The sequence below is a fragment of the Lottia gigantea genome, assembly GCF_000327385.1.
Source record: "Lottia gigantea unplaced genomic scaffold LOTGIsca_82, whole genome shotgun sequence".
Classification (NCBI taxonomy): domain Eukaryota; kingdom Metazoa; phylum Mollusca; class Gastropoda; family Lottiidae; genus Lottia; species Lottia gigantea.
In genome coordinates, this window is record NW_008710725.1 from 878708 (window position 1) to 904659 (window position 25952).

Below are 25952 nucleotides of genomic sequence, written 5' to 3' on the forward strand. Positions count from 1 at the left end.
ACTTCGGCACCTTGACTAATCCTCTTATGAATAGTGCATTTGCTGCAACCAATGTTTTGTCAAACTGTTTTTTTAAATTTCGAGTTTTCTTTTGCGAACCGCAAAGTGGATTGCTAGTATACCTGCTTGGGTTTTATCCTCATGAACTCGATGCAATGTATGAGACTTCCTTATATATATATATAAGAAATTTTTTAGACAAAAGAACTTGTCCCTTAATTTCTGACCACAAATGGTGATCTAACTGAAACAAAAAAACACAAAAATAATCCACAGCCAAACTTTATATAAATAATCATAATCCCTTCATCTTATCCATAATAGGTACTCCAGCCAACACGTGCCCCTGCACCCTTTCCATCAAAATATACGCCAACCCCCCGACCTCATCACCTTAAACCTCTGGATTGCCATAAGAGACAGAAGAAAAAGAGACGAAATAAAAGTGTGAACCCGGAGCTTGATGTCAGTGGCAACGGTTTGTATTGTCCAGCTTCGGATCCACCACCGAATAAGGTAAGAGGACATATGTGGTGGTTTTACAAAAATATACAAAGGTTCACGAGGATCCTTTCTACCAGCTAGTCCTTAGAGAATAACTCTTGTTGGATTATCCATACCTGTTTACTATGTTTTAAGGTTCTGGAGAATATTGCCACCAACCGTTTCTTGTCCAAACTCCTTTAAAATGATCTAGCATGGAAAACATAAAGAACCGAATACTATTTAGGTTCACGAAGATCGTGTCTACCAGCTGGTTCATGACCAAACCTCTTCGTTTCAGGATTATATCCCTGGGTTTGTGAAGATCAAGCATCACGATTGTTACCGATGCGTAAACCGGATGTCGACTCATGATCAGCATTCCTGGATTCAAGCTTTTAATTTTGCTTGTCGGATTCGAAAATCGTCCACGAAACGAAGCCCAAAAGTTGCTGGTGAACACTTGCTGTGTGTCAAAGGTTCAAAAGGTAGGCTTCTGGACTTATAATTCCAATAAAAGCAAGGGAGATGATTAATATAGGCGTATCCTTTTCATAATGTATCTTTATATATATATTTATGAATAAAATATTGTTTACAAAACAATAAATAAAAGCAAGAGCATGGTGTATGGATATGCAGGGCGGTTTCAAAAGATACTAGCAATCTAGGTGTCGGACATGAGAAACTCCCTCATGTGAAAAGTTCATTAGCTGTTACCAATGTTTCGCTAATATGTTGTTTTGGATTTCGGGTTTCGTATTGCGGCTCGCTTCGTTATTTCTTGGTTTGTTTATTGCAGATAAGTTCATAACTAATGCAGCTGTAAGTAACGATGAAGTTCACGGCCAGATTGTGCCTCGATCACAGAGTGAAAATCTTCCCGATACTAACGAGGCAGCTACCGATATCACTAGCGGGAAATACGCATCTAAACCATTGACCAAGAAACGAGGATCCATAATCAGAGCTGGAAAAATATCAGGTAATTGTCCTTTCCCTTTAATACACTTGGGATATTTTAAATGATGGAGTGGGGCGGGGTAGGTGGGGTACATAGAGACCTCAACGTCTAGAAATTCGATGCCTTGTTTAAGGGTAACTTCATATCAAAAATGTTCCCCATGACATATTGAGAAAAAGGTTAGCTAGATATCGCAAGTTTTGCTTATATTTTTTTGTCGAACATGGACCGAAGGATAAAAACTTCCCCCACAAACTATTAAAGACAGTCATCGGACCGTTTAGTTATATATATGTTGTCAATGATCAAAAGTAGATAGAATACACGGACGTAAACTCCCATTCATGTGATGTAATTTATGTTTCAGAACGCCACAGAAACAGTCAGGGGGATCCGAAATACCTCACCAGCATCATGCTGACAATGCCTATCAACGTCGAGTTCCTTAAAAACATGGAACTGAACAATCTAACTCACACTTTAAAAGGAGCACAATCATTGACGATGGCGATTGAGTACAATAGAAAAAACAGAAAAAGGATAATGGAAAAGAAATTGGAGGCACAACAGAAAAGTGAGGACCTAGCCATCGCCTCGAGCTTCACCATGTTAACGCAATCAGAGAGCTTGTCCAAAATCCACAATGAGCAGGACCAGCTAAGAGAACTTTCATTCAGCGTAATGGAGGAATCAGATGCCCTGTACCGTCCTGACAGCATTATGTCACTGTCTGATGGTCCGATTTCAAATAGGCGTCCAGTAGTGATCTTCTCCGAAACTGATCTCCGAGAAAAAAACAAAGATCTCCATCTGAATAAGAATACGTCTGCTAACAATGACATTGATCTGTATACCAAAAGCAAGGATAATGGGGGTCCAGCTGATCTCAAGTCTGAATCAGAAGCAAACAGCTTAGAAGAACCCGATGCGTCATCTAAGGAACAACCAGAAATTATTACCACAAATTTAAATGTTAGCGATTCTTCTTGTTATTGGGTGTTTACATCGGAGATGACCCATCCAATTAATGAAAATCTCGAAGGAAGTACGCCACAAATTTCCCAAAGTCTTCAGACCGAGAGTCAAAATGGGACAAAAGATGTACCACAAGTTCCAGAACATCTTCCTAACGAAGATTACCGCGAGGATGAAGATCCATATTTGGAAGAAGATGATGACGAAGAAGGAGATGTCTTTTATGAACTTCGATCCTTTCCACAGAAATTCAATATAGGTTTGTTTTTCTTACAAGGCACAATATTTCGAGCGAAGCAGCACAATATTCCGAACAATAGAAATTAGTAGTTTCTGACCTTGCACAATTTCCTTACCCGCTTGTATGAAATAGTTTTTAATTATTTTTTCCTTCTCCGGCATAAAAGTCCTTGGTTTTTACCTCGTTTTAGTTCGATGTTTTCCTTTTTTTGTAGAAAATTTTGCGCTTCCAACTGGTAAGGACTTGTGTTACACCGCCATGACAGATAAAAGATACAATAAATGGAGTCGCCAGAAACGTAGAGGAAGCAAGAAAAAGCCGAAGAAACGGGAGAAGGAGGACAAATATGCCGTATCGGACGAGAATCTTTCAGCTACCCAGGAAGTTTACCTCAGAAATCTGGAGGCTATTTATAGATCTCGTGAAGGAACCATAAAATACAACCATGATAAAGCCAACAACGATATCGTTACGCATTCGGAATGTGACCCAACTCTAGTCGCTAGTGCGACCTCAAAAGTATCGCTTTCTGGTTCACGCGTCCAAACGATATCGTCTACGTCGTTGCAGAAAGTTTGCGTCTTGGAAGGCATATCCAATGCTCTACCGCCGCCTTACCGTAACTCTGATACGAGTCAGGCAAGCTATAGTTTTGCGGATGTGGTCGAAGGCGAACTGAAGATGCTTTGTACTAGTAACAACAGTGATCAATTCATGCCTAAAAATGGACGATGGGATTCGCATGACCAAGATCTCAATATCAGAGCAAGCGATTCGAGATCTTTACACGTTGAAGAAGTAGATAATCAAGATCTGCGTTCATCTATGGATTTGACTTTCCCATTGCGAAGATCGGCCTCTGGCAATACTCGTGGATCCGCTGAGCATGTTCCCCGCAAATCATCCTCCTTACTCACTATGCCCTCAAATGAGCGTTCAGGTTGGTGACTTACCATCTGTAATTTCGACTGGGGGCATTCACAAAAATTGCTCCTCAATGGTGGTGTGGGTGTGCTTCTTGACGAACTGGTAGTGGAGCAGGTGTTCACTCAAAAGAGGCATCATTGAAATAGCCCCAATCTAAAGGAAAATTTCCTGGCAAACATTTTCTTCCGTGCCTTTCATGCATGACATCAAATACAAAGTGGAAGAGCTTCCTTTCGTTCATTCCTCGATTCTGATTTTGAATTTGCAATCCTTACTAAGGAGTTTATTTTTTCAGAGGAATGTATACCAACAAAAGAACTGGGAGTAGATCTACCGGAGCTGGTAAAGCCAGTGACAGCTCAAACTACAGGCCACGGGAAGAGATCTGTACCAAGCCATGCCTACATAGCCAGTGTACAGAAGCAGATCCTTGACTACCATAGACGAGATTTGTTTAATGGTAGCAGGTAAGGGACGCTAGCTTACTTTCATCAGTTATAACTAGTCAGCTAGCTATAGACTAGTTGATAATAAAGGATATTTATTTTTAACTGAATTGTTTTCGTTGTAACATTTCCTTTATTTTTTGGACTGATTTCTTTCAGTTTGATATGTCCTCTATATGTCACCCTTCCTACTATGGATATAAACATAACGGGAAAAGGACAAACAGGAGTGAGACGATCCGCTCCAGTAAAACCAACTCGACCTTTTGATCGAAGGAAAAAGTCTCCAAGATTCATTCCAAGGAACTATACAGCGGTGAGAATTTCTGAAGATCCGGTACTCTCGATTGTGAAAGGCAAAAAGGCTCATGGTACCACTACAAGAAGGTCGAAACCTAAAACTTTTAAAAGTAAGTCACACGGCAGATAAGAGAGACTCACAAAACCTCGAGAGATTAATCCTTGAACGATGCTGATCGGAGAGCTTTTTGAATACTTCAATTACAATGTTACAATGTCATATTCTTGATTAGCTTAAGCAGCTAAGTGATAGCTTGTAATGTTTTCAATCAAATTCTTCCAGAATCACATCAAAAATATGTTAGTATGTTTTCTCTTATGCTACCATGATAGCTTTAAGAAAACTTCAATTATTTTTGATGATAATGAAATTCCCATACTGCTTGTTATTGCAGGAAGAGTTCAGATAGGAGAAGAAATGGAGGCTATAACTATACATGATTTACTCAGTAATCTCAATTCTAGTGCAGATCCAAACTGCTCTAAAACTAAGGTAATTTCATTTTAGTGAAAACTTCACCTCAAATCCCTTTGATATTAAAGCTACGATGAAGAATAAAAAATCCTACATCATAAAAACATATTTATTACATGCCTTTTTCAGTATTTCCAGAAGCATCCATCCAACAAATCACCATGTCGCGGTCAGACATTTAGAGAAATTTACGGGAAAACAACGTGTCCAACTGGTAACCATGGAAATAGTCCTGAGAAACAAGAACGAGAACGAAGTCTGTCAGCTCTGTCCATCTCCAAATCTGTCATTTTCTCTGTCCTTCCCATTCCTGACTTTTATAAAATTCCAGAACGTTTTAAATAAATTAGATTTTTTTTTCATCTATTTTAAAACTGGCAGTGTATTTTTTTAAAGATTATATGAACAAAAAACAGACATCTTGGTTATTTCCAGGAAAAGTTGGTATACCTTTTTTTATTGACCCATAATTTCATGTGAATTGATTTCTATTCTCTAACTTCTGTCTATAAAAATGTTAAGTGACCTTTAGGCCATGTTTTAGTTAATTGTAAGATAACCTGGAGCTAATTTTTATGTTGAAAAGGGATATGGATAACCGAAAGTGAGGTGAATCATCTGGTAAACCAAACACCATCCCTTTGTCCCCTTGTGACCAGTTGGTGTAGAAAAAAAATATATTTTGAATTGAGAGAGCACCTCACATCAACACATGCTGGAAATGTGGATGATACAAATTTTAGGGTGTGAAAGGTTCAGGTGATTCCAGGGGGTGAAGACTAAAAAAGGTTGGGAACCACTGTCTTAGATGTTGAAATAGTTGTTAAATTGCATTAGAACTGAACATTGGATTTTAATTCTAAAAGTGACACGGATGGCTCCTCTATCAGCTGGTAAATATGTATACAACTATATCTCTTTAAATTCCTTCAAGAAATAACAAGTCAGAATTCCTTTCAGAATAATTTAATACATATAACAGGAATAAACTATAAGTTATAATTGAGATGGAGGTTCAATATTTAATAATTTTAAACCATTCTGTAAAACTTGATGAGCAGCTTTCACTAAATATAACCTGGCAAACATTGTTCCCATTAGATGAGCTTTATTATCCTGGAAAATACAGACAAAATATTACTTATAAATATAAGGAAATACACCAAGCGAAACTTAAATAAACTTCTGTTCTAAATCACTTTAGTTATAATCCATATCTATAATACCTTTCTGCTATGGAATGGAGGGAGGGAGGGCTTTGTTTTCGAAAAAATGCTTCCATGAATATCAATAACAATGAATTGAATTTTTGTATCATAAATTTTTACCACTAGTATATGTATTCGACTGTAGTAAGAACTTAAACTTCTACTGAAAGACACTAGAAAATTGGCAACCTGAAAAATATAACAAAAATTAGAAAAAAATCCCTGTACTAACAAAGAATAGCAAAATTGAGAGTAAAAGTTGTATAGTAGTGGATTCCTCCAAAGAGCTTCCATATCTCCTTTCAAAATGACGTTCAAACTTTGTGTTTGCATTTGCCTACAGTTTAAAAGTCTATCACCTATTGAGAATTAAATGATTATATAGCTTAATTCCAGATATCTGTATCCCTTTTCAGAATTAAAATCAAACTTTCCATTCTTCTACAATTTACAAATTCTATCAAAATTGGGTGACTAGTCTCTTTCATTCTTCAGCATTTTGAGTGTCAGGAAGAAACATCTGCAATCTTAAAATACCATCCAAAAAATAAGTATAATCCATGACAAGACTGGGTTACCTTGTGTATGTGTATTTTAGCTAGTAAACTAGTAGAGTTTAAACCTAAATCATCTATACACGATGATACTATTTCAGGGTAGATGTATATATAGTTAAATAATAGGCTCCATTCCTCCTACAATATAAAACAGAGTTAAAAAATCTGACAAGAGCTCATAATCACCAGCATTAACGTTCCTTAAACTTTATCAAAATTAGACACTATTTAGAATCACAATTACATATAGAAAGTAATAGACTTGCAATGGATTAGGCGTAAGAAAATAGACAAAACCATGTAGTGTATTTTGGGTGAAATTTTGTCAAAACTGTGGCATAAGTCTACTCTTTTTTGTAAGAGTAAGAATCTATAGAATGATAACAATTTTTTGCTATATGTACTTAAGAATTACGTGCGCGTTAAAAAGGATGTGTATAATATTCACAAATATACAGTACCTCTTCTCTTAATGCAGTAAAATCAACTTCATCTATATCAGGCAGTGGTGGATAATGACCTACGATTATAACATAAAACCCCATCTTTATCATATTGTCAATGATTTAAAGAGAGATTTTCTCAAATACTGCAAGTTACTCTTTCTTTTCCCATTTCTCTGAACCATCATCTCATCATTAACATCTTCACAATGTCAAGCTATTCCCAACTTTGTCTTATACCTTGACTGTAATAGCCACTATTCTTATATCACAAAATGCAGCAATTTGATTAGATTGCACAGCACTCAGAGCGCTCAGGGGTGACATAAAGACTGTAAACTCAATCTTCAGCTAGTTTTCAAAGAATAATTTTGGTACCTTTTTTAACAGCTTCATGGTAATTCTTGAATAAAGTAGATAATCTGGCAGAGTTATAAAGAACAAAGGAACCATTTCTATTGTCTAAACAGTCTTCACCCAGGTCTAGCTTCACCTACAAATACAAATATTATATCAAAATTTCAAGCAGTGACCCACTGCTTTACGTATTTCAATTGATGGTTTTGAATATATGTAAATAGTCTTCAGAAGAAATAATATCTCAAATAGAAGTTTTACTTTCTCTTTCTATATATGGCACAGTCTCAAGAAAAGATGAGTCGTCATTTCAACTTTCAAATGCGAATAATTCTGGACATACATGGATTTAAAGGTGAATGACAGTAAGCTGTGAACACTATAACTGTTTAGCTTAGCTTCAAAAATTTCCCTTTCTAAGATTAAAGTATGGCTGGTCTATCAGATAGTGAACCTGTCCCTTTAACTCACTAAACTTACATTATTTCGAACAGTGGTGGTCAGCATTTCAAACCTGAGACCAGCTACAGTTAAATACTGGATCCTTTCTTTCCATTTCTCTTCTTTGACTTCATCTCCATATTTCATTATACTAGACTCTAACATCTGATCATAACGTAACCTGGTGGAATAAATACATGAGTTTGATAGTTCAGTAGGGACTCAGACTGAAAATAGGTCAGTTGTTTGACGATCGCATAGCGTGAAACCTTGAGTAACAACATGATTCAAGTTCTGTTTTAATATTTCTATGAATATCATAAATAAAAAAAAGCATGTACAATCCGAAACCACAAAACGAAATTCAAAATACAAAATAACATATTGCCAGAAAATAAACTATTTCTATGAGGAAATACATGAATAGAGGTAAATGTGGTTGAAAATCACATGGGGCAATTTTTGATGGGTGTTCATTGAAGGCAGCGCTAAATATAAGTGACTGTTGGTACAAGTTTGACCGTTTACAATCAATTATATTTTTTGAATGATCCCCAAGCTTTAAGTCCTGGTACTTTGTCAGTAATTCTTATCACTTTCATGAAATTATTTCTGGTTTCAGCTTCACGAAAAACTCTTGAAAAATTTGTTAAACTCTTACCTATAAAGTTGTTGACTAGAAAATGTTGGTTGATGTTGATTCTCAGAACCAATTCTACTAGTTACATCACCAAATACTAATATACTCTACAATATAATGATAAATAAACATGATTTCTGTTGAAAAGATTAAACAAAACAATGACAGCTTGTAGACATGGTATATTGACATAGTCAAAGACAAGCTGGCAGACAGTGCCCTCAACAGCCTTAGTTTTTAGTTAGTAAAATCTTTACTAAAAGGTTTGGCCAAGGACCAGTTTGTAAATGGGATCCTTTATAAGCTAGATTTCCTATCCTTATTAATAATTACTGGTATACAGCATTCTCAAAGACCTACATCTTGCAAAGAGGTTTGGCCAAGAACATGCTGGTACACAGGACGCTCAAGAAGTTATAATTTTGTAAAATCATTTCTAAGAGGTTTGGCCATGGACAAGTTGGAAAAAAAGGGTTCTTTAGGAGCCTATGTTTACATCCTTTCAAACAATCATGATGTGAAGCATCCTCAAGACAAACATCATGCAGAAAGGTTTGGCGCAGAACAAGCTGGTACACAGGACCCTCAAGAAGTTATAATTTTGTAAAATCATTACCCAGAGGTTTGGCCAAGAAAGGATGCTATCAAACAGTTACCGATGTGAAGCATTCGCAAAGACCAAAGTCATGCAAAGTGTCTTGGCATAGGATAAGCAAATGTTTCTTTTCTTGCAATCCAGGGAATTAACGTTAAAAAAGGTACCTGTGTAAGAGATGTACTAATATACTGTAAAAGTAAAGTGATTTGTTGTTGTAGAAAGACTTGACGTTGGGAAATTAAATGAAGAAGGTGTATATCTTGCTGGGTATTAGAACTGGTTGTTGTTGTTGTTGTTGATAAATAAACAGCTTTCTTTACTTCATCTGATATACCATCATCTGTTATAACTGAAAAATTCAAAGATATGACTTGTTGAAAATTAAAGGATTTATGAGGTTATTAAGATTATTCCTAAAACAACTAGCTAAAATTTCACTTACCATCAACATAAGAAAGATTTTTATCATAGCCTATTTTTCCAACAGGTAAATTATTTTCAGCAATAAAATTCCTTAAGTTAAATATCACAGGTGATTGTTTGGAATTCGATGATTCACTTAAAATATTATATCGTTTTATTTCCTCCTGATAAGGGCAAGTTTTAATATTTTCCACAGTCGATTTCAGACTTTGGTCGAAAGCTGTTTGGTCAATTGTTGTTTCTGACCATTTTACACCAAACGCTTCATAAATGTCAGTGGTTTCTTGGTGCGATTTGGAAACATTTGTAGACACCTTATATCTGAAAAAGAAAAAGTAAACATATCGACTTGGTTACTTTTAAAGGGATATAGATGCTTATTTTTTATTTTTTTTGGTTGATAGAACCTTATTTCATCTAGCTAATTTATATTTAGATACACAGGCTGTGTTAGGTCAGTTGTTTGAAGATCGCATAGCTTGAAACTCTGAGTAACAACATGTTTTTTCAGGTTCTATTTTACATTGCCTTATGTCTTCCAACCTATAAGTGTTGAAAGAGTTCCTTACCCATTGGTTTCTAAAATTCTCTCTAAATGTTGAAGTACCACAATATTTCGGATAAGTTCTGCGCCAGAACATTTTGGTAGATTTTCAGTTTCTTCAATATTACACAAAGAATTTATAAAAACGACTTTATTTGAGTCTTTTACTGGATTTTCTCCATAATTGTCCCCTTCAGTCAGAGTATTTTTAATAATATTTTTAAAAGACTGTGGTCTATTGGCATGGAATACAACTGAGTTGTATTTGTCACTAGAAACTGTAGAATATTGCAGCATGGATGGTAAATTCGGATCTGTTGTGTTCTCTGCCAGTTTGTCCAGGACCTACAACAAAGATTGATAAAAATTATCAAATTCTTCAAATGGTTCGTCTTGTTTGAATATTCATATCAATAGCCCAACTAAAAGGGGTGACAGTGGATTGGCGAAGTGTAAGCATGATTTATACATAGCCCTATCTCCTTAACTGCAACTGTGGTGTAACGAGTCATTTTTGCCAGCGAGTGGGGTGGGGCTTACCTGTTGTGGGACATCATTGCAGCTTCCCCTTGGAATAACCATGTCTCCAAGCTTCAGATCTCTAGTTTTTCGACATATTGACAATTTCTTTGCAGTAATACTATTTTCCTCGAAGACTTTCAGTGTTAATTCAACCAAATTCGATAAATCAACGTCACATCTTTCTGAAACGTTATTTTTGGCAGCCATGTTTGTTTACAACGGAAGTTGAGTAAGTGCAGAGTTGCCAGATTATAAAAAATGAAGCTGCCAGAATTACTTATGTTTAGAATGTAATTTTTTCAGCTGGCATGGTTATCGAAGGACAATTTTAATCATTTTATCCACAAGGAGGAATTTTGGGACGATGGGGACTCAAATAAAATATACGTTTATTCTTTTGAATTAAATGCTGCATGTGTCGATTTGAAGGTCATGGCCATGTTCTTTTCAACAAGCGCGGGAAATATCACGTATGTCAAAAAGAAAAGATCCACCGTAGGAATAACTTAAACTTCATATGAGGCGATCAACCTTTCATCTGACCACAGAAAAATTCAGCCATTACGTCAAGCACATTTGGCGATAGGCTTATATATTGATAAGTCTGCAAAGATCTTGAACAATATAGACCTGGCAGAATCTTATGTGTCGTTCGGGAAAGACGACTCTTGGCCGCCTTGGCATTCATTATTTGCGAATTCAAAAAGAGTTACAGTTGCCTCGGATCTTTAAGCATAGGCCTACTCAGTCTTTCGAACAGAACAAGGCACACCAATGTAATAAATAACTTTATTCCAAAAATAGAAAATACCGGTATCTGATGGAATGTAACAAGTGTAAAATTTCAGGCTTTGGTACATGACTTAAAGGGATATGGTCGTTTAAATATTTGCTTTACCAACTGATGGAAATGAATTACAGCTCTTCAAAACACTTCAAACTTAAAATCGAACGTCAAGTTCTCTTACAATTAAAGTAACGTTATGACTTCTACTGTCCAATGACGTCATGGTTTAGCTATTAGAAGATACAAACTGGATCCCTTTTGTGTTTGCTTATCGATATACTACTAAGGGCGAAGCTTTTGGGTGAAATGGTGGACCAGTTTATTAGAATATAAAGCAAATGTTTAAACGACTATATCCCTGTAAAGAAGATATATTCAAGGCTTTGGAACATGTCGGACCATTACTTTCATTATATCAGGTTGTGCTGGACTCATTACGACGGAGTAGGTGGTTGTCCTGAAACATCATTGAACAAAAGGTAAGCTAGTATTCTATATTAAGGCTTTGGGACATGACGGACCATTACTTTCATTAGTTCCGGCTGAGCAGGACTCATAACCACAGAGTAAGTTGTTTTTCTGAAACGAAATGTTTCCTGATTATGTGCCAGAACTACATTAATCAACATAGACAAGCCATGGTACTCCTTGACTCCATATTTGATGCAGCACCCTAAATCCCCGTCGGAATGACTCATCAAGGTCAATCGTGATCCAGAGGCGTAACAGGGTGCGCAATTCCACAGTTCTGGTTTTGGAAATGGTGGAAGCTAAGTCCTAAGGAAGCTTTAAAGATTCTATTATTTGAACTTCGTTTCAAACAGGCTTACGTCAATAATTAATATCCAGAGTCAACAATTTTCGGATAGAGTTTCAGTTCGAGGGCTTAGAGCGAACAAAATCATCAGACTTACGGATTTAAAACTGGAGGTGTTGATAAAACATCAAACAAATTATTAACAGTGACATTCTGTCGTCCCATCGCGTTCATAGCTTTAATGGCAGGATCCCTGAACACAAAATTTAAACATGATCCACTAAATGAGAGAGGTTGGTCCTCGTGTCTAATGGAAGAAAATGGCGAAATAATACAAATTGGGTCACCAAAATTGTTCTAGCAATATCGACCTAAATGCTTTGTTCAAAAAATACAGGCATTTCAGTCCAGTCACGCTGGAAGAATGGCATAAAGGTTAAACCCAATCAACCCCACTCCCTTCATTTGAGAAATCTGCTCATCCTACCTTCTGTCATCATCTGGTCTTGGTGTTGTCCAATGATCATAATTGGTTTCCACTTCATACCATCTAAAACAATAGAAATGGTTATAGTTGAGACCAATAATATCGAAACCGACATTACAAATACAACATGTAATTGATGCGAGTCCAGAAGATACAAATACTTATTTACATGATAAGTGATGCTGGATTGACAAACCCAAGTACCAAATAAATATTATTGACCTTGTGAACTTTCCAATAGATGCAAAATTGACAAACCTAAGTACTAAATAAACATTAGTATGTGGACTCTCTGAAAGGGATGTCAGCTTGACAAACAAAGTGGCAAATGTTTCTTCATCTGCAGCACCAGGCGCTCCAGAAGAATGAACAAAGGAGCAGAGATCTCGTACCTTCCGTGTTCAGGATCGATCTTCCACACATCTGGTGGTCCTAGCCTATTTCTCGTGACAACTGCTCCCTCGCCGGGTTTCGCTCCGGAAATGATGAAATAACCATCGGCCATTGTATCTGTGTCACTTATCATCGCCACAGCTTCGTCGAAATTGGAAGCATTAGCAACTGTCTGAAATGCAATGGAAAAAATTAAATTACACGGAATGGAGTTTCCGACTATCCAGTCCGTCATTTTGCTAAAGAAAACAGATCCACCCTCAGTGTGCCTTCCAGACGACCAAATGAGCGCCGGGTCAGCCTCGGTGGTTTTTATTTGGATTTGAGGGGGCATATTCTGTGATATTTTGTGTTAATGTGTATTACGTACGTCTCTCATAAGGAATCCCGCTGGTTTCGCTCTTCTATCTGTTAAAGCTATTATTAGGTTTTCATACCATGCGCCTTGATCTGCAACGAAACAATGAAAGATCGTGTATGGACTTTGATAGAAAGGAAAAGACTTAAAAATTGGTGGCTTTGGCTTTCCAAAAATAGAGTACATTTAATAATAATATAAGAAAGAGAGAATGAAACAATCCACAAGGATAACCATTAAACGACGCAAACGCTCTAGAATACCCTTACCTCTTTCGTCCATTGTGATGGCGAATCCATAAGGCTTTTGTCCGGTCAGAACCCCGACATATCCAGCATAGGTGACCACAGAGTAGGCAATCTGAAACGAATACACAAGGATATTAAAGCAGTTGGAGCAGTGACACCGCTTCAAGCATTCAAACTCTAAGCTTCAATCGGAGCATCACTAAAAGACTTACTGTTACAAAAACGATGTGTTCATCCTAAAACTAACTAACTATGCCTCTGTGACTATGCTTTATCAGTCTGCCCAAAGAGAGTTCACGAACAGAATGTAATTTGACTGACTCCATTGGTCCAATGCGGTGCTGAAAATTAACGTAAAATTCCATTTCGTTTCAATACAAAAAGTGTCTGCGTACCTTATTCTGCCGAGTGAAGTCGACTTTCATAGTAATATTTCGAAGGATATCAGTAAAGGAGTAGTCTAAGTTTCGAGCATGCCAAATCTGACCCTTGCTATCCTGCATGGTGATGCTTGTACAGAAGGCCGAGATATCATACACTAAATTGGTGAGAACGACATCGCCCAGGGGCATTCCGGCTGCTGTTGCTATACCTGTAAGGGAAACAAGCATCGTGATTCTGGGGCAATACGGTGCAGGCATGTGAAATGTTGTACCAAACTAAATGATGACACACCAGTATCTTGTGAGCACAGGCTGCTGTATATAAATTCCTGAGATGGAAACAAGCATCGTGATTTGATAAGTAATAGAGGAATATTGAAGAAGGAAATATCGGTATCTTTTGAAAATGTGACGGCTATTGTTAGGGCAATCTCGATTTTGCAGGAATGATAGGAAAGGAATGTGTCACCTGATGTCATGTGGCAAGTGGGAACATATTTTGACGTACCTCTCATTTCATCAGCATAAGGTTGTTCCAGGAAGTCATCTAACTTTTCAGCAACAAGTTCTGCTAATGGAACCAATTCCTCTGGTACTTTTGTTCTGAAGTAAACAATAAGTAAACAATCTGGTGGTCAGATGCGCTGGAACTGGGATTTTAAGAGTTAGTGAGGTTATAATACTAGGGTGGATTACGGTGTAAATACAGAAATCTCTCAAAAGATTGGTCTTTGGTAGTGGTTCCTTTGTCCAAAACGTTGGCCAAACCAAATAAAACTAGTCTAAAGCAATGAATGGTTGTACGTGGAATCCATAATGTGCAAAAGACTCAGATTTGAAGTTTTGATCTTAAAGCTAATATCTTACTTGATGATGGCGTGGGCATCCTTAACGATTTGATGGTACTTCTTGACTATGGCAGCCCATCGGACATTTGGTGCATCATCAAGGCTGACTGTGAAGCTAGGTGGAATCGTCGGTACGTCGATATAACTCTTACAAACACAAACCAAACTCAACCAAACGACAAGTTGTTTTATCACCGCCATCTTGTTTCGAGGCAGACGACACTGTGATATTGTAAAGTGTATATATTGGAATGATATAGCTGTTATTGTTATAATCTAATCAACGTGATAACAATGATTGGATTAATTGACTCTTCAAAAGTTGGTCAAGTCTATCGATATTATCATTGCGACATCTCATTAAATATAATGCGAATTTGTGATTGAAAAGCAAAATTGTGCCATGCATCTTGCTTGCAACTGCATAGTCCAAAACATCTGCCTCTATTCCAGCCTCTGATGGATTTTTTGACAGTTATAGGCTGGATACAAATTTCAAAATAGCTATCAGAGGCAAGAATAGAGACAGGTGTTTTGGTCTAGCAATTACGGTAATATTTTGTTAAATTAATAACCATCAGATGTTTGGCCAAGTACCATCTGGAGAATACGATCCCTAATAACAAGAAGCTAGCCTCAACTTCCACATTCAATAAAAGTGTTTGCACTTGGACTACAGCAATAAAAATAGTTCGCAGACATGAAATATATATGGAGGAAAACACTCAAGGAATCCATGATGTTGACAAACGTAGACGTAAAGTGGCATCAAGTGCTAAAGAGTGAGCATGAATGGCTTGCTAGCTAGTGTCAACAACCAATATCGTCGCTCTTGGACTACAGAAATGGAAGAAGTTTGCGAACTTGAAATATTTGTGAAGTGGAAAATCGGATGGAAATTTGGTACAGCTCGGTGTACTTTAGTTTAAGAATGAACTGATAAAGATTTTCGTGTATCTATATACAATATACATCCTCATATGATTTATACAACTCAAATATTCTAGAAATAGAATGTAGGTCACATCAGCGGACTTTGGAACCTGGGGTGAAATGTTTTATCAAATCGATATTGTAATTGATAATTATAATCTATTGTTTTGATTTGAAAATTAGCTGATATCAAGTTTGTAATGCCCTTAATATGCCCTTGGATGGCAGAGGCAAGACGACTCTAGTGCACTCCGGTCTAGCTTAGCTATGTAACTCTGCAGATACTAACAAAATCGAAAGAAGGTTCTCCTGAAATGTTCTTTATTACATACTCCTTTCTATGCTCTACGCTCACTCAGCCAGTCAAAAACGTACAGAACAGTGCGTAAAATAAACAAAAAAGATGTAAAACTCCATTGCGTATCGCTAGTCCAATAAAATGCAGAACAGAGAAACCACACGATTACATGGAAATCAACCTTTACTGCGATGTTGAAAGACTCTTTAACAGGACGATATCGATCATGAATAAAAAAATAGAGCAGAAGGAAATTCAACACTTCAATTATCTATTGATCTATAGATCAGTAGGGTGTAAAACTCAATTTCAAATGTAGCCAATTCAATTCCGTTACTTACGTTTTAGCACCTTGTATATTGACAACGACGTGTATATGATAAAGCTGATATCACGTGGTATTGTATACGTCTACAATGTTTACTGTATATAAATACTACTTAACACTAACGACGAACACAATTCACACCAATTATATAAGTCGAGTTTAATTCAATTTAAGCCTTTGTCGGTAGTGAAATTGCTTCAAACTAATGTGTACTTAGCAAACCTCTTTTTTATGTCCAGATGTGGAACATGAGAATATTAATTGATAACTTCACTTTGGTCGTAGCTGTTGAAAGATCAAGTTATCTCCCTTTGAATGCAAAGCGTATTGTGTTGATAATTCTGTTTTAGTGCAACAAATAAAATGAAATAAAATGGGAATTTATGTGCTATATTTCTGAATTTCATCGGCAGAATAAAGACGGGTATCGGCATTAAGTTGTGTAAAGACGGAAATTTTCAGGATAGCGACATTGGCTTACTTTTTCTATTGCCAACCATTGAAGATTAGTAATTGATACACTGAAGAGATGAGATTGGTCATTATTGAAGCCCGTCTTGAGTATCAATCCAGAGGAGGAGAGACCTACATAAGGTACGGAAACGTGATTCAGTGGGGATATCTACTTGGAATTTATCGTGTAAAATGCACGAATTGTTGCTCTTGAGGTTTTGAATTTGATACTTTTGAGGGATTGGATTGGAAGTTGAAAATACAACAGATCAGATAATCTATTCTAAGCAGCATGATAAGTATCTTGTGTTCACGAGTTATTGCCCTTGAAACTCTTAATTTGATACATTTGAGGGATTGGTTTGAAAGTTAAAAATATCATATAAAGCCAATATGATAATAGGATAAACATTGTTGACAAGATTACAGAATTAAATTAAGGTGATAGCGAAATTACCTTCTCAGCTCAAAGTTTATTATATCTACATAGATAGATAGAGATTACAGCTATTGAGTTGCAACATCCAATGGCTCAACTAACACAGGAACTGGTTCGGGCAATCTCAGATATCCCCCCCCCCCCCCCCCTCACCCCTCGGGCGTAAACCTGGCTCCGCCACTGGAGCTGGTGGGGGGCTCGACTCCCATTCATCTGGTTTAGCAACTGGCAACATCTCAAATTTGAATGGACGTTCAATGAAAAGTCAAATCCGTTGGCGTTTTGGAAGCAGTCCATTTGGGATTACAAGAGTGTTTGGTCTTACAAAAGACTCTCCTAATGATTTTCAAGTCACAGCGTGCATTCGATAATTGATGATATAGATAAAAAAACAATTGAAAACATATCAATTGATAAAATGATAAGCGAGATATTTTGGTTGTAAACAATGATATCGACTGCAAATCGTATTAAATATTAAAGCCAAGGAGTGCTGTTATTATCAGTAGGGACAGTTATATCACTTTGATGTAAAAGAACGACCTCTACTAAGGTTAGACAGGGTGGTACTATCATCTAGTCCGGGGCGATATCAGATATAACTTGTGTTTCAACATCTAACTTTATCAGACTTTAGCAGGTCAGAGCGTAGGATGATGTGACGATTATGAAGTAAGAGAAATCCAGTTTATCGTGGGTACAATCATGGTTCATGTTTTTGCTGTTTGGGACATTCTGCTTCGACAGCTCGTTTGTTGTAGTTACTTCTCGTGTTTCTTCTCCTTCCTTTGGTTCTTTTGGATTGTCTTGTATTTTCTGGTTCTTCTGCCCTTCTCTGGCTCTTCTGCCTTTCTCTGGTTCTTCTGCCTTTCTCTGGATCTTTTAATCCTTGCTCTGGTTCCTCTGCCTTTTTCTGGTTCCTCAGCCTTTTTCTGGTTCCTCAGCCTTTTTCTGGTTCCTCTGCCCTTCTCTGGTTCGTCTGCCTTTCTCTGGTTCTTCTGCCTTTTTCTGGATCTTATAATCCTTGCTCTGGTTCCACTGTCATTATCTGGTTCCTCTGCTTTTCTCTTGATTTTTGACTTTCACTGACTCTTCGTCCTTTCAGCTGTATCGGATCAAAAATATCAAATTATAGGCGAATATCCCTTTAAAGTGTTGCAGACATAATTTTCTGTGATAGCCTTGAACTGGTATTTAAAACATAAATAATAACACTGTAAAAAAATTAGCGTAAAATCAAATTTACATATCGCAGGTAATTACCAAAAATTCAAAAAATACAACAGTGTTTACACAACGTCAATACTGTCATTGAAGTGGGTAGTCGGGGTTAATTAGTTGTTAATTAGATATGTAGTCACGGTCAACAAGTCAAGACAAACTAAATAAAAAATACAGCTTTAAAATGTCATTTTACAGAATTCTAAAGTGGCTGGCATGTTTAACTTTCGACATGTATTTGAAATTCGAATCATCAACTACTATTGAAAGAATTTCTATGCATCTTTCCATGTTGGACATTTCGTTTCGTTTTTGTACTATTACGTTCAACCCACTAGACGATACCATTTTGATTTTATTGTTCATCGCCAAGAGGTCAAATGTCGAATTGGCAATATAAATGAAATAGCCTCGACATTGGTAATTGATAAATATCCTTCTAATTGCCATTAATCTGTACTAATTATCATTATTATAATTATAGAGGGATTAGACATTAATGCATGCGATTAGTATTCAAGCTTCCATTAATGTGAATGCACGTGCATATTGGATTTGACCTGATTATAAATGACGTTATGGCTTGCCACTGCAGATACGATGTAAATAGATGTGGCTTATTATCTGTCCTGGTTCCCAATTTTTTTGGGAATCTTCGTACCCTTTTCTATGTATAGACGCACCAGATACCCAGAAAAGACGTCATATATCTGAATGATATTATCAAATACTATCTGTCTAAGGCTTCACGGGTACTCCCTGTGTAATTTGTTGGTACCTCCTTTGATGTTTGCTGGTACCCAAGGAGATACTAGTACGCAAGGTCTATCTGGCGTCACACCCGACCTCAAGCAATCACTTGTATCAAGAGCCTTATAGTCCAAGTTAATATCGGCATCTTATTTCTCGACAGAAATTGGTCCTTGACAAGTCTCGACTTTCAAGACGACAATAAAGACTACTATATTGTTGAAAGTGAGGAATTGTATAATAGAGACTGGCACCACTTAACACGTATATTGAACAGTCTCGAACACTTGGCACAGGTACTTGGTATACTGTTCTACAAGCATGACGATTGTATTATAAAAGGGATACACGTGTCTAAAATTTCATCATATCATCTATTTTTCATTTTAGACGAACGATTCGCCATATTATCAATCCGAAGAGAGACACAAGAAGCTTACTATGTCTCTTTAGGGAAATTGCACCCCTTCACCATTTCCTCCATTTCTAAAACTAGCCCTCCTTACGAAGATTACATATATATCAGCCATTTGTCATTAGTACGAGATGAGGTCTAGACGACAACATACCTTTAAGTGTTTATAAAAAACACTATTATTATTATAATTACTTGTTAATAAACCAACGTTTCGTGTCATTTTTACTTCAGCTGTAAGGTTCACACTTTCACCAAAAATAATGTTCAAAATCACTTGACCGAATTTTATGGAAAATCGCAGAAGTTTCAACATGAAGTCCAATAATTATATATGAAATAAAATAGAGCATTGCTTCCTACATTTTGCATCTCTTCAGAGGCAATACAACTGAACTCTATGCAGTGTGCAGTAAGGGAAATGATGATCATTCCGATACGAAACGCATCCGAAACAGCAGAGATGGTATCAGTCAGATTTCCAAACATTCAGGGATTGTTTTTATATATCTGTGTGCCCTTTCGAGCGTTTACTTAGAATATAGATCAGTGAGACCCAGATATATGAACAAATTTGCCCCATTTCATCCTGATGTCGTCATGGCATCATCCGTTATTTATTCTGCTTCTTATAATACTAAATCTGTTGCCATGTTTCCAATTAATGTATTTCATTTAGGACGACATATAATAAATATCATAATACAATCTATGCATTCGCTTTTGTCTGAACGAGCGATTGGAAATATATTGGTCAATGAGACCTCTTTTCAATCCCAATTTTGTCAGAATGCGAAATATTCGTGTCACAGTGACGCCATTATTTGCATATTTACCCGGACAACGTGCTGTCAGTAAAACTAACACGTTACACGCGACACTTGTTGATGGCCAGCTATTTCTGAGATGACTTTTTAAAGTCAAAATAAACAACTTAACGTGCTGTAATGGTGTTTTTAAAACTCTGTAAATCTTCTCTGACCACTGATATCTATTGAAGTGTTGGCTGGTTTTAAAAATAATAACTCAAGTCTGCGCGGTGTGTTAGGTGTCTGCAAGAATTTTTAGCGCCAATCGCACAAGAAACATGCTGTGAATTATTGTGCCTAAAAGTGGATGGTAACTTTATAGCAGATCTAGTGATTTTGGATGTATCGTCAGACGAACGTCAGGTGAGATGTTATGAACAAAAGGATTAATTATACACTTGGATAACGTATAAGAACCAGTTGTTATCTTAGAACATTTCCCTAACAGTGTTTAGGAGTGTCCACAGTCATAGTTCCGCTAGCAGTCTGCAAAGATTAGCTTGACGGAAACAGCCGAAAGTTTCCGTACGAGAGTCGACGTCCTCAATTGAACAGGTAAATGAAATATTCATTACAAATATTCTTCTGAAATTCAAATGAAAGGACGGGTTCATTTGTTTATTGGGTTAAAGGTTGACGTTTGACCAACTGGGTCACTTTCTATCTGAAAGTCAATTTTATCATAAAGTCGTATAGTTAATCACATGAAATGGAACTTTATGCCATGCGGTATGCAGTGGGAGAAATTTGGTTATTACAGTAACATTGGCCTAATCGTTTTTCAATTGTCAATTTTTCAAGGGATCCCTAACGTACACAGCCTCCAATGGATTCACGGTTTATTGCCCCAGCAATTTAAGAGCCTGTAGCACAAGACGCTTCCACATTAGAATCTACCATACGCGAAGAACAGTATAATAAGTATACTATGTATGTATATCTAATCTAAGAAAATTTTGTTAACAGTTATCATATACGTGTGAATTAATACGTGTGTTTTCATATCACGACTCTGATAAATGACTGATAAATATTGAAATGCCAATCGCTGTACTTTTAATTCTTTTATTTGTCTACTGATCAATTTCGAAAATGAGTTGGCGTTTTGGATTTCATTCCAGTAAATCCACCTTTTGCAATACCATAGTTTGTTAGTTTGTAAATGTCACAAACCTTAATAAATCTTCGTACATCCTACCAACAGAAAATGCAAATTTTAATCTGAAAGAACTAATGCAGTTGAGAGTTTGTAAAAGTCGCAAACCCTAAAAAACGTAATATATGCGTGCCAATAAGTTTTGAATTTGTAAGTTTGTAAAAGTCACCAACCTTAATATACCTTGGTACCAACATAGTACAGACTCTAATATCTAGGAGAGCCAATATAATAGCAAGTTTGAAAGTTTGTACAAGTTGAATACCGTAATATACCTACCAACGGAATACAGAAATAAAATAGGTCACGCCCACATTTCGTGCAACAGCCTGAAGTTAATTAAGGAATTCATTCATGTTGTATTTAATATGATCATTATTACTCTAAACATCAATATATTCCCAGTCTATGAGCATCATGTCATATTTAACATGCATCATTACTTCCGTCAATGAATCATTTGACGGCGATCCCGTCTTACATGGTAGACGTATACATCGTATCGGCGAAACTTTGAGCTCCAAAGTCGTTAGAATTTGGTTTTGGGACACTAATACCTCTTTGAGTTTCAAGTAAGTAATTGCGAAACATACACGGACATATAGACGTACATGGGAAACACCGGCTCGCAGACTTTATGATTGAATATATAACAAAAACAACACGTGTTTTTTGTTATATCTACTCTCTACTTCTAAATGTCGTTCAAATCTTATATATGATTGAAGCAATTTTACGTCAGCTTTGAATATATACGCACGTACTTGCGAACATCGCTGGGAACATAACACCTATTGAGACTCCCCGATTGTCACTCGTCGCCATTCAAATAGACGTAAGTACTTGAGTAACATGGAAGATTGTTCTACTACTTTCATATGGGGCTCGCAGATCACAAGCAACAAACTTTGGGACACTCATACTTCTTTGATTTTCACTTGTCACCATTCCTATAAACGTATATACTTGCAGAACACCACATTCTGTGGGAATCGTATGACATCCTTCCTTTCAATACAAAATATATCCGGCAATTCATTCATTCATTCATTCGTTCATTCACCGTAATCGTTTATAATTTCAGAAAAATGGCGAACTTTCTAGTTGAATATCAGTGTAATTACCAATAGTCGCTGCTAGTATGTTAAAGAATTAAAGCAACGCAGACCAAATCTAGTAACGACCACGACTAAAAGGAATTCCTATCGATATTTGAGTATTTACCATAAAGATTAAGAAAAACAACTCTCGCCACATCGATCTATAGATAATAATATTAGCAAGTCTATGATAATCGGATTATAACTGTGTTGAAAGTAAAACCTGCAGTGTTAGAATGTAGTTGATAACATTGCCATATTGTCACTTGACGACATAACAGGAAGTGCGGCCATTTGCAATTTACGAACATCAAACGTGTAGCGATATCTTCACTGCTGGACGATTGATAAATTACTTTTGTACAAAAAAAACACTGAAAAAATCATAATCATCATATATCTTTCAAGGACAACTGGGTTTTACGATCAATGAGTGACTTTGTCGTGACCATTAGGCCTAAATATAAATAAACAAGGCGTAGTCTCTTATTGAACATTACGCTACCAAAAAGAGCATTCAGTCATATTGAAACACGCCATGATGTTTAAATAAGCATGAATACTAATTGGTCTTCGAAATTACCATTACCCATTATCAATGTTGCACTCATTGTGATCTGACAGTTTACGTAGGCTATTTGTGTAACAGCATTTGTCCGGGTTGCATTTTGTTGCATTGAAAACATTTCCAGTTTGCTACCGTTGTATATTTTGGGAATTGGAACCACTAAGGCTACTCCTGCAATTGCCTTGATACCGGTGTTTTGTTGTAATGGACAGTAACTCCTGTTGAGCGGGACCTTCTTCTATGATATAGCCTAATCATTGGTAGCGTAATATTTCCAGTGACTTATTACGTTTATCACCCCTTAGCTCATCTCAACATATTATTATTGCGTTTCGTTTTCAATAACTTGTATATTGTTGTGTTGAAATCAACCATATTTCGGAGAATAACACTGCTTTCCTGGATTTCATTTTCGTTTATGTGTTCGAATTGATCTTGTTTCGAATTTTAGGTCAACAAATCCATAAAACTTTTGCATTGTCACTTTTCAAACAACATAACTACACACGGATGTAAATCAGCCCAAAACTTTGCCCAGTCTTGATCGACTTTTAATACATTTCATTCATGTAAATGAGGTTAGTTGGCTTCCTGGATTTTTATTGCTATATGATTTGTAAATCTTACCGTTAAGTGAGCTAGATTAACAAGGAAAGAATGCAAGTGTGTTCATATAACTTTACAATATTCTAGTACATTTGCTTGTTCGTCGTTGCAATTTTATATTTTGATATACAGCAATTTCAAAGTTGGAATATTATAGTGATATTGTATGGGTTATTGAAAAGGTGAAATGAACGACTTATATCGGATTTGAAAGGAATTCTTGAAAGCGAAAACAGGCGTTAAACGACATTCTCAATAGATTCATCGGCTTATTATTATTTTCTGAAATTGTTATAGGCTTTGAACGGCATTCCCAAATGTGACAGTGGCTTTGAACAGCATTCCCAAAAGTGACAGTGGCTTTGAACAGCATTCTCAAAAGTTACAGTGGCTTTGAACGGCATTCCCAAAAGTGACAGTGGCTTTCAACGGCATTCCCAAAAGTGACAGTGGCTTTGAACAGCATTCTCAAAAGTTACAGTGGCTTTGAACGGCATTCCCAAAAGTGACAGTGGCTTTGAACATTCCCAGAGGAGTTAGTGGCTTTAAACGGCATTCTTAAAAGTGACAGTGGCTTTGAACAACATTTTTAAAAGTGACAGTGGCTTTGAACAGCATTCCCAAAAGAGTGGCTTTGAACGGTATTTCCGAAAGTGACGGGGGCTTTGAACGGTATTTCAAACCGTGGCACAGGCTTTGAATGGCATTCTACAAAGTGATATCGGCCTTTTGTAGTATTCCTTAACGTGAAATCGGTCCTTGAACGGTATGACATTCGAGCAATGTATATATACGTATCTATTTAGTTGTGAAACATATTATACGCAATTCGATAGGCTTAAAGTGAGAAAGTCCTAATTCAAAGTCAATTTGAAACCACTTGAGACGTGTACCAAGTCGAAACTATAATCTGTGATTATTTTGTAATTTGAACTGTTAAATAGTAGATAAGTAACAAGTCATATGACAATTGATAGATATAGTTTAATAGGATAGTATCCATATCTCATATAATTACTATATATCGCTTGATATATTGTCACATGACTATGTCTCCTTGATATATACTTACTTATATAGTATACAGTCTTCAACCAATCAGAATACAAGACGGCGGTCGACACGTAACGAAAATGACCTATAAATAACACGGGGTTTCCGTCTGTATGAGGTATATCCCACATCATTTAGTAGAGATTGTCACTGAACGGAACGAGACATCTAATTTATGTTTATTCACATAGACTTCACGTATCGGAGTAGATATATATTAGAGAGGAGAGAAAGCGACGATAGGGGTAGTTGACATATACTCTGATCCGGCATGGACGAATTTATACCACTGAGCTCTAGTTTGGAGCGGGAACAGTATACGCTTCAGCGTCTTAATTCGTCCGGTGAGGAAAGCGATGCGAGTTATGACGATCTGCGGAGCATCAGCCCTTCAAGTATTTGGAGTTTGGATGGAATGGAGGATGAACTGTTTCTGGAATATCTGTTCTCGCAAGGAGTTGTGGAAGACGCGATACAGAACACCAAATCTTCGGATTTTAACTCAGTGACAAGTGTGAACGGGGGTTATCATTCCAACCAAAGTGATTACCAGTTTTCGGGAGCACCTGTTAATCGACCTGTCTCTACTAACGATAGTCTACTGACCCAAACTAGTACCCTTCCCTCCATAGAATCCTTCCAGACTTTTAGTGTCGGTGATGGCCTTAACAATCCACTTATGTGCAATAACATCACCTCTAATTTTAGTAATTCCAATAACGATTTAGTAGTGCTCGGTGTCGGCTTACAGAATTTGATGCACTCGTACGCCAGCAAACCAACGCCATCAGTTGAAATCAAAACACCCGTCCGAACCGTCCAAACTCAACCACCATCCACGTTCTTCCGTCATCAAACGTTCCATCCTACGCCTACGGTTACAGTTACGAATGCTGCCAGAATTCAGAATATCCAAGCCAAGTCTCTTTTACTTCCGACCATCATTCATAATAACGATGTGAAAATCAGAATTGAGAAACCGATTCCGGTGAAATCAAAGGAGAAGAATCCGGACGAG

The 25952-nt window shown here is 36.8% G+C and overlaps 3 protein-coding genes across 3 annotated transcripts in view; 1 reads left to right on the forward strand and 2 right to left on the reverse strand.

The window, feature by feature from the left end:
* Positions 1 to 5172, forward strand: part of LOTGIDRAFT_236502 (hypothetical protein) — a gene marked incomplete at its 5' end in the record, with an annotated part of 6251 nt that extends 1079 nt beyond the window's left edge. Inside the window, 9 exons of the mRNA XM_009067445.1 lie at positions 325 to 516; positions 785 to 971; positions 1286 to 1468; positions 1815 to 2681; positions 2878 to 3603; positions 3886 to 4057; positions 4196 to 4446; positions 4732 to 4829; positions 4941 to 5172. Coding sequence (XP_009065693.1) covers positions 325 to 516; positions 785 to 971; positions 1286 to 1468; positions 1815 to 2681; positions 2878 to 3603; positions 3886 to 4057; positions 4196 to 4446; positions 4732 to 4829; positions 4941 to 5156 — 2892 coding nt within the window. The 3' untranslated portion in view covers positions 5157 to 5172. The remainder of the gene's footprint in view (positions 1 to 324; positions 517 to 784; positions 972 to 1285; positions 1469 to 1814; positions 2682 to 2877; positions 3604 to 3885; positions 4058 to 4195; positions 4447 to 4731; positions 4830 to 4940) is intronic.
* Positions 5173 to 5807: 635 nt separating this feature from the next.
* On the reverse strand, positions 5808 to 10751 carry LOTGIDRAFT_169144 (hypothetical protein; the record flags this gene model as incomplete). Its single annotated transcript, XM_009067446.1, has 11 exons — positions 5808 to 5927; positions 6140 to 6208; positions 6598 to 6714; positions 7038 to 7096; positions 7398 to 7512; positions 7857 to 7998; positions 8479 to 8564; positions 9220 to 9404; positions 9498 to 9799; positions 10048 to 10367; positions 10563 to 10751. 11 exons carry the CDS (start codon positions 10749 to 10751, stop codon positions 5808 to 5810), a joined length of 1704 nt encoding a protein of 567 aa, XP_009065694.1.
* A 955-nt stretch (positions 10752 to 11706) lies between these two features.
* LOTGIDRAFT_169146 (hypothetical protein) lies at positions 11707 to 15006 on the reverse strand (the record flags this gene model as incomplete). Its single annotated transcript, XM_009067447.1, has 9 exons — positions 11707 to 11788; positions 12246 to 12341; positions 12576 to 12638; positions 12968 to 13140; positions 13339 to 13418; positions 13596 to 13686; positions 13970 to 14166; positions 14466 to 14560; positions 14864 to 15006. 9 exons carry the CDS (start codon positions 15004 to 15006, stop codon positions 11707 to 11709), a joined length of 1020 nt encoding a protein of 339 aa, XP_009065695.1.
* Between the last annotated feature and the right edge of the window lie 10946 nt (positions 15007 to 25952).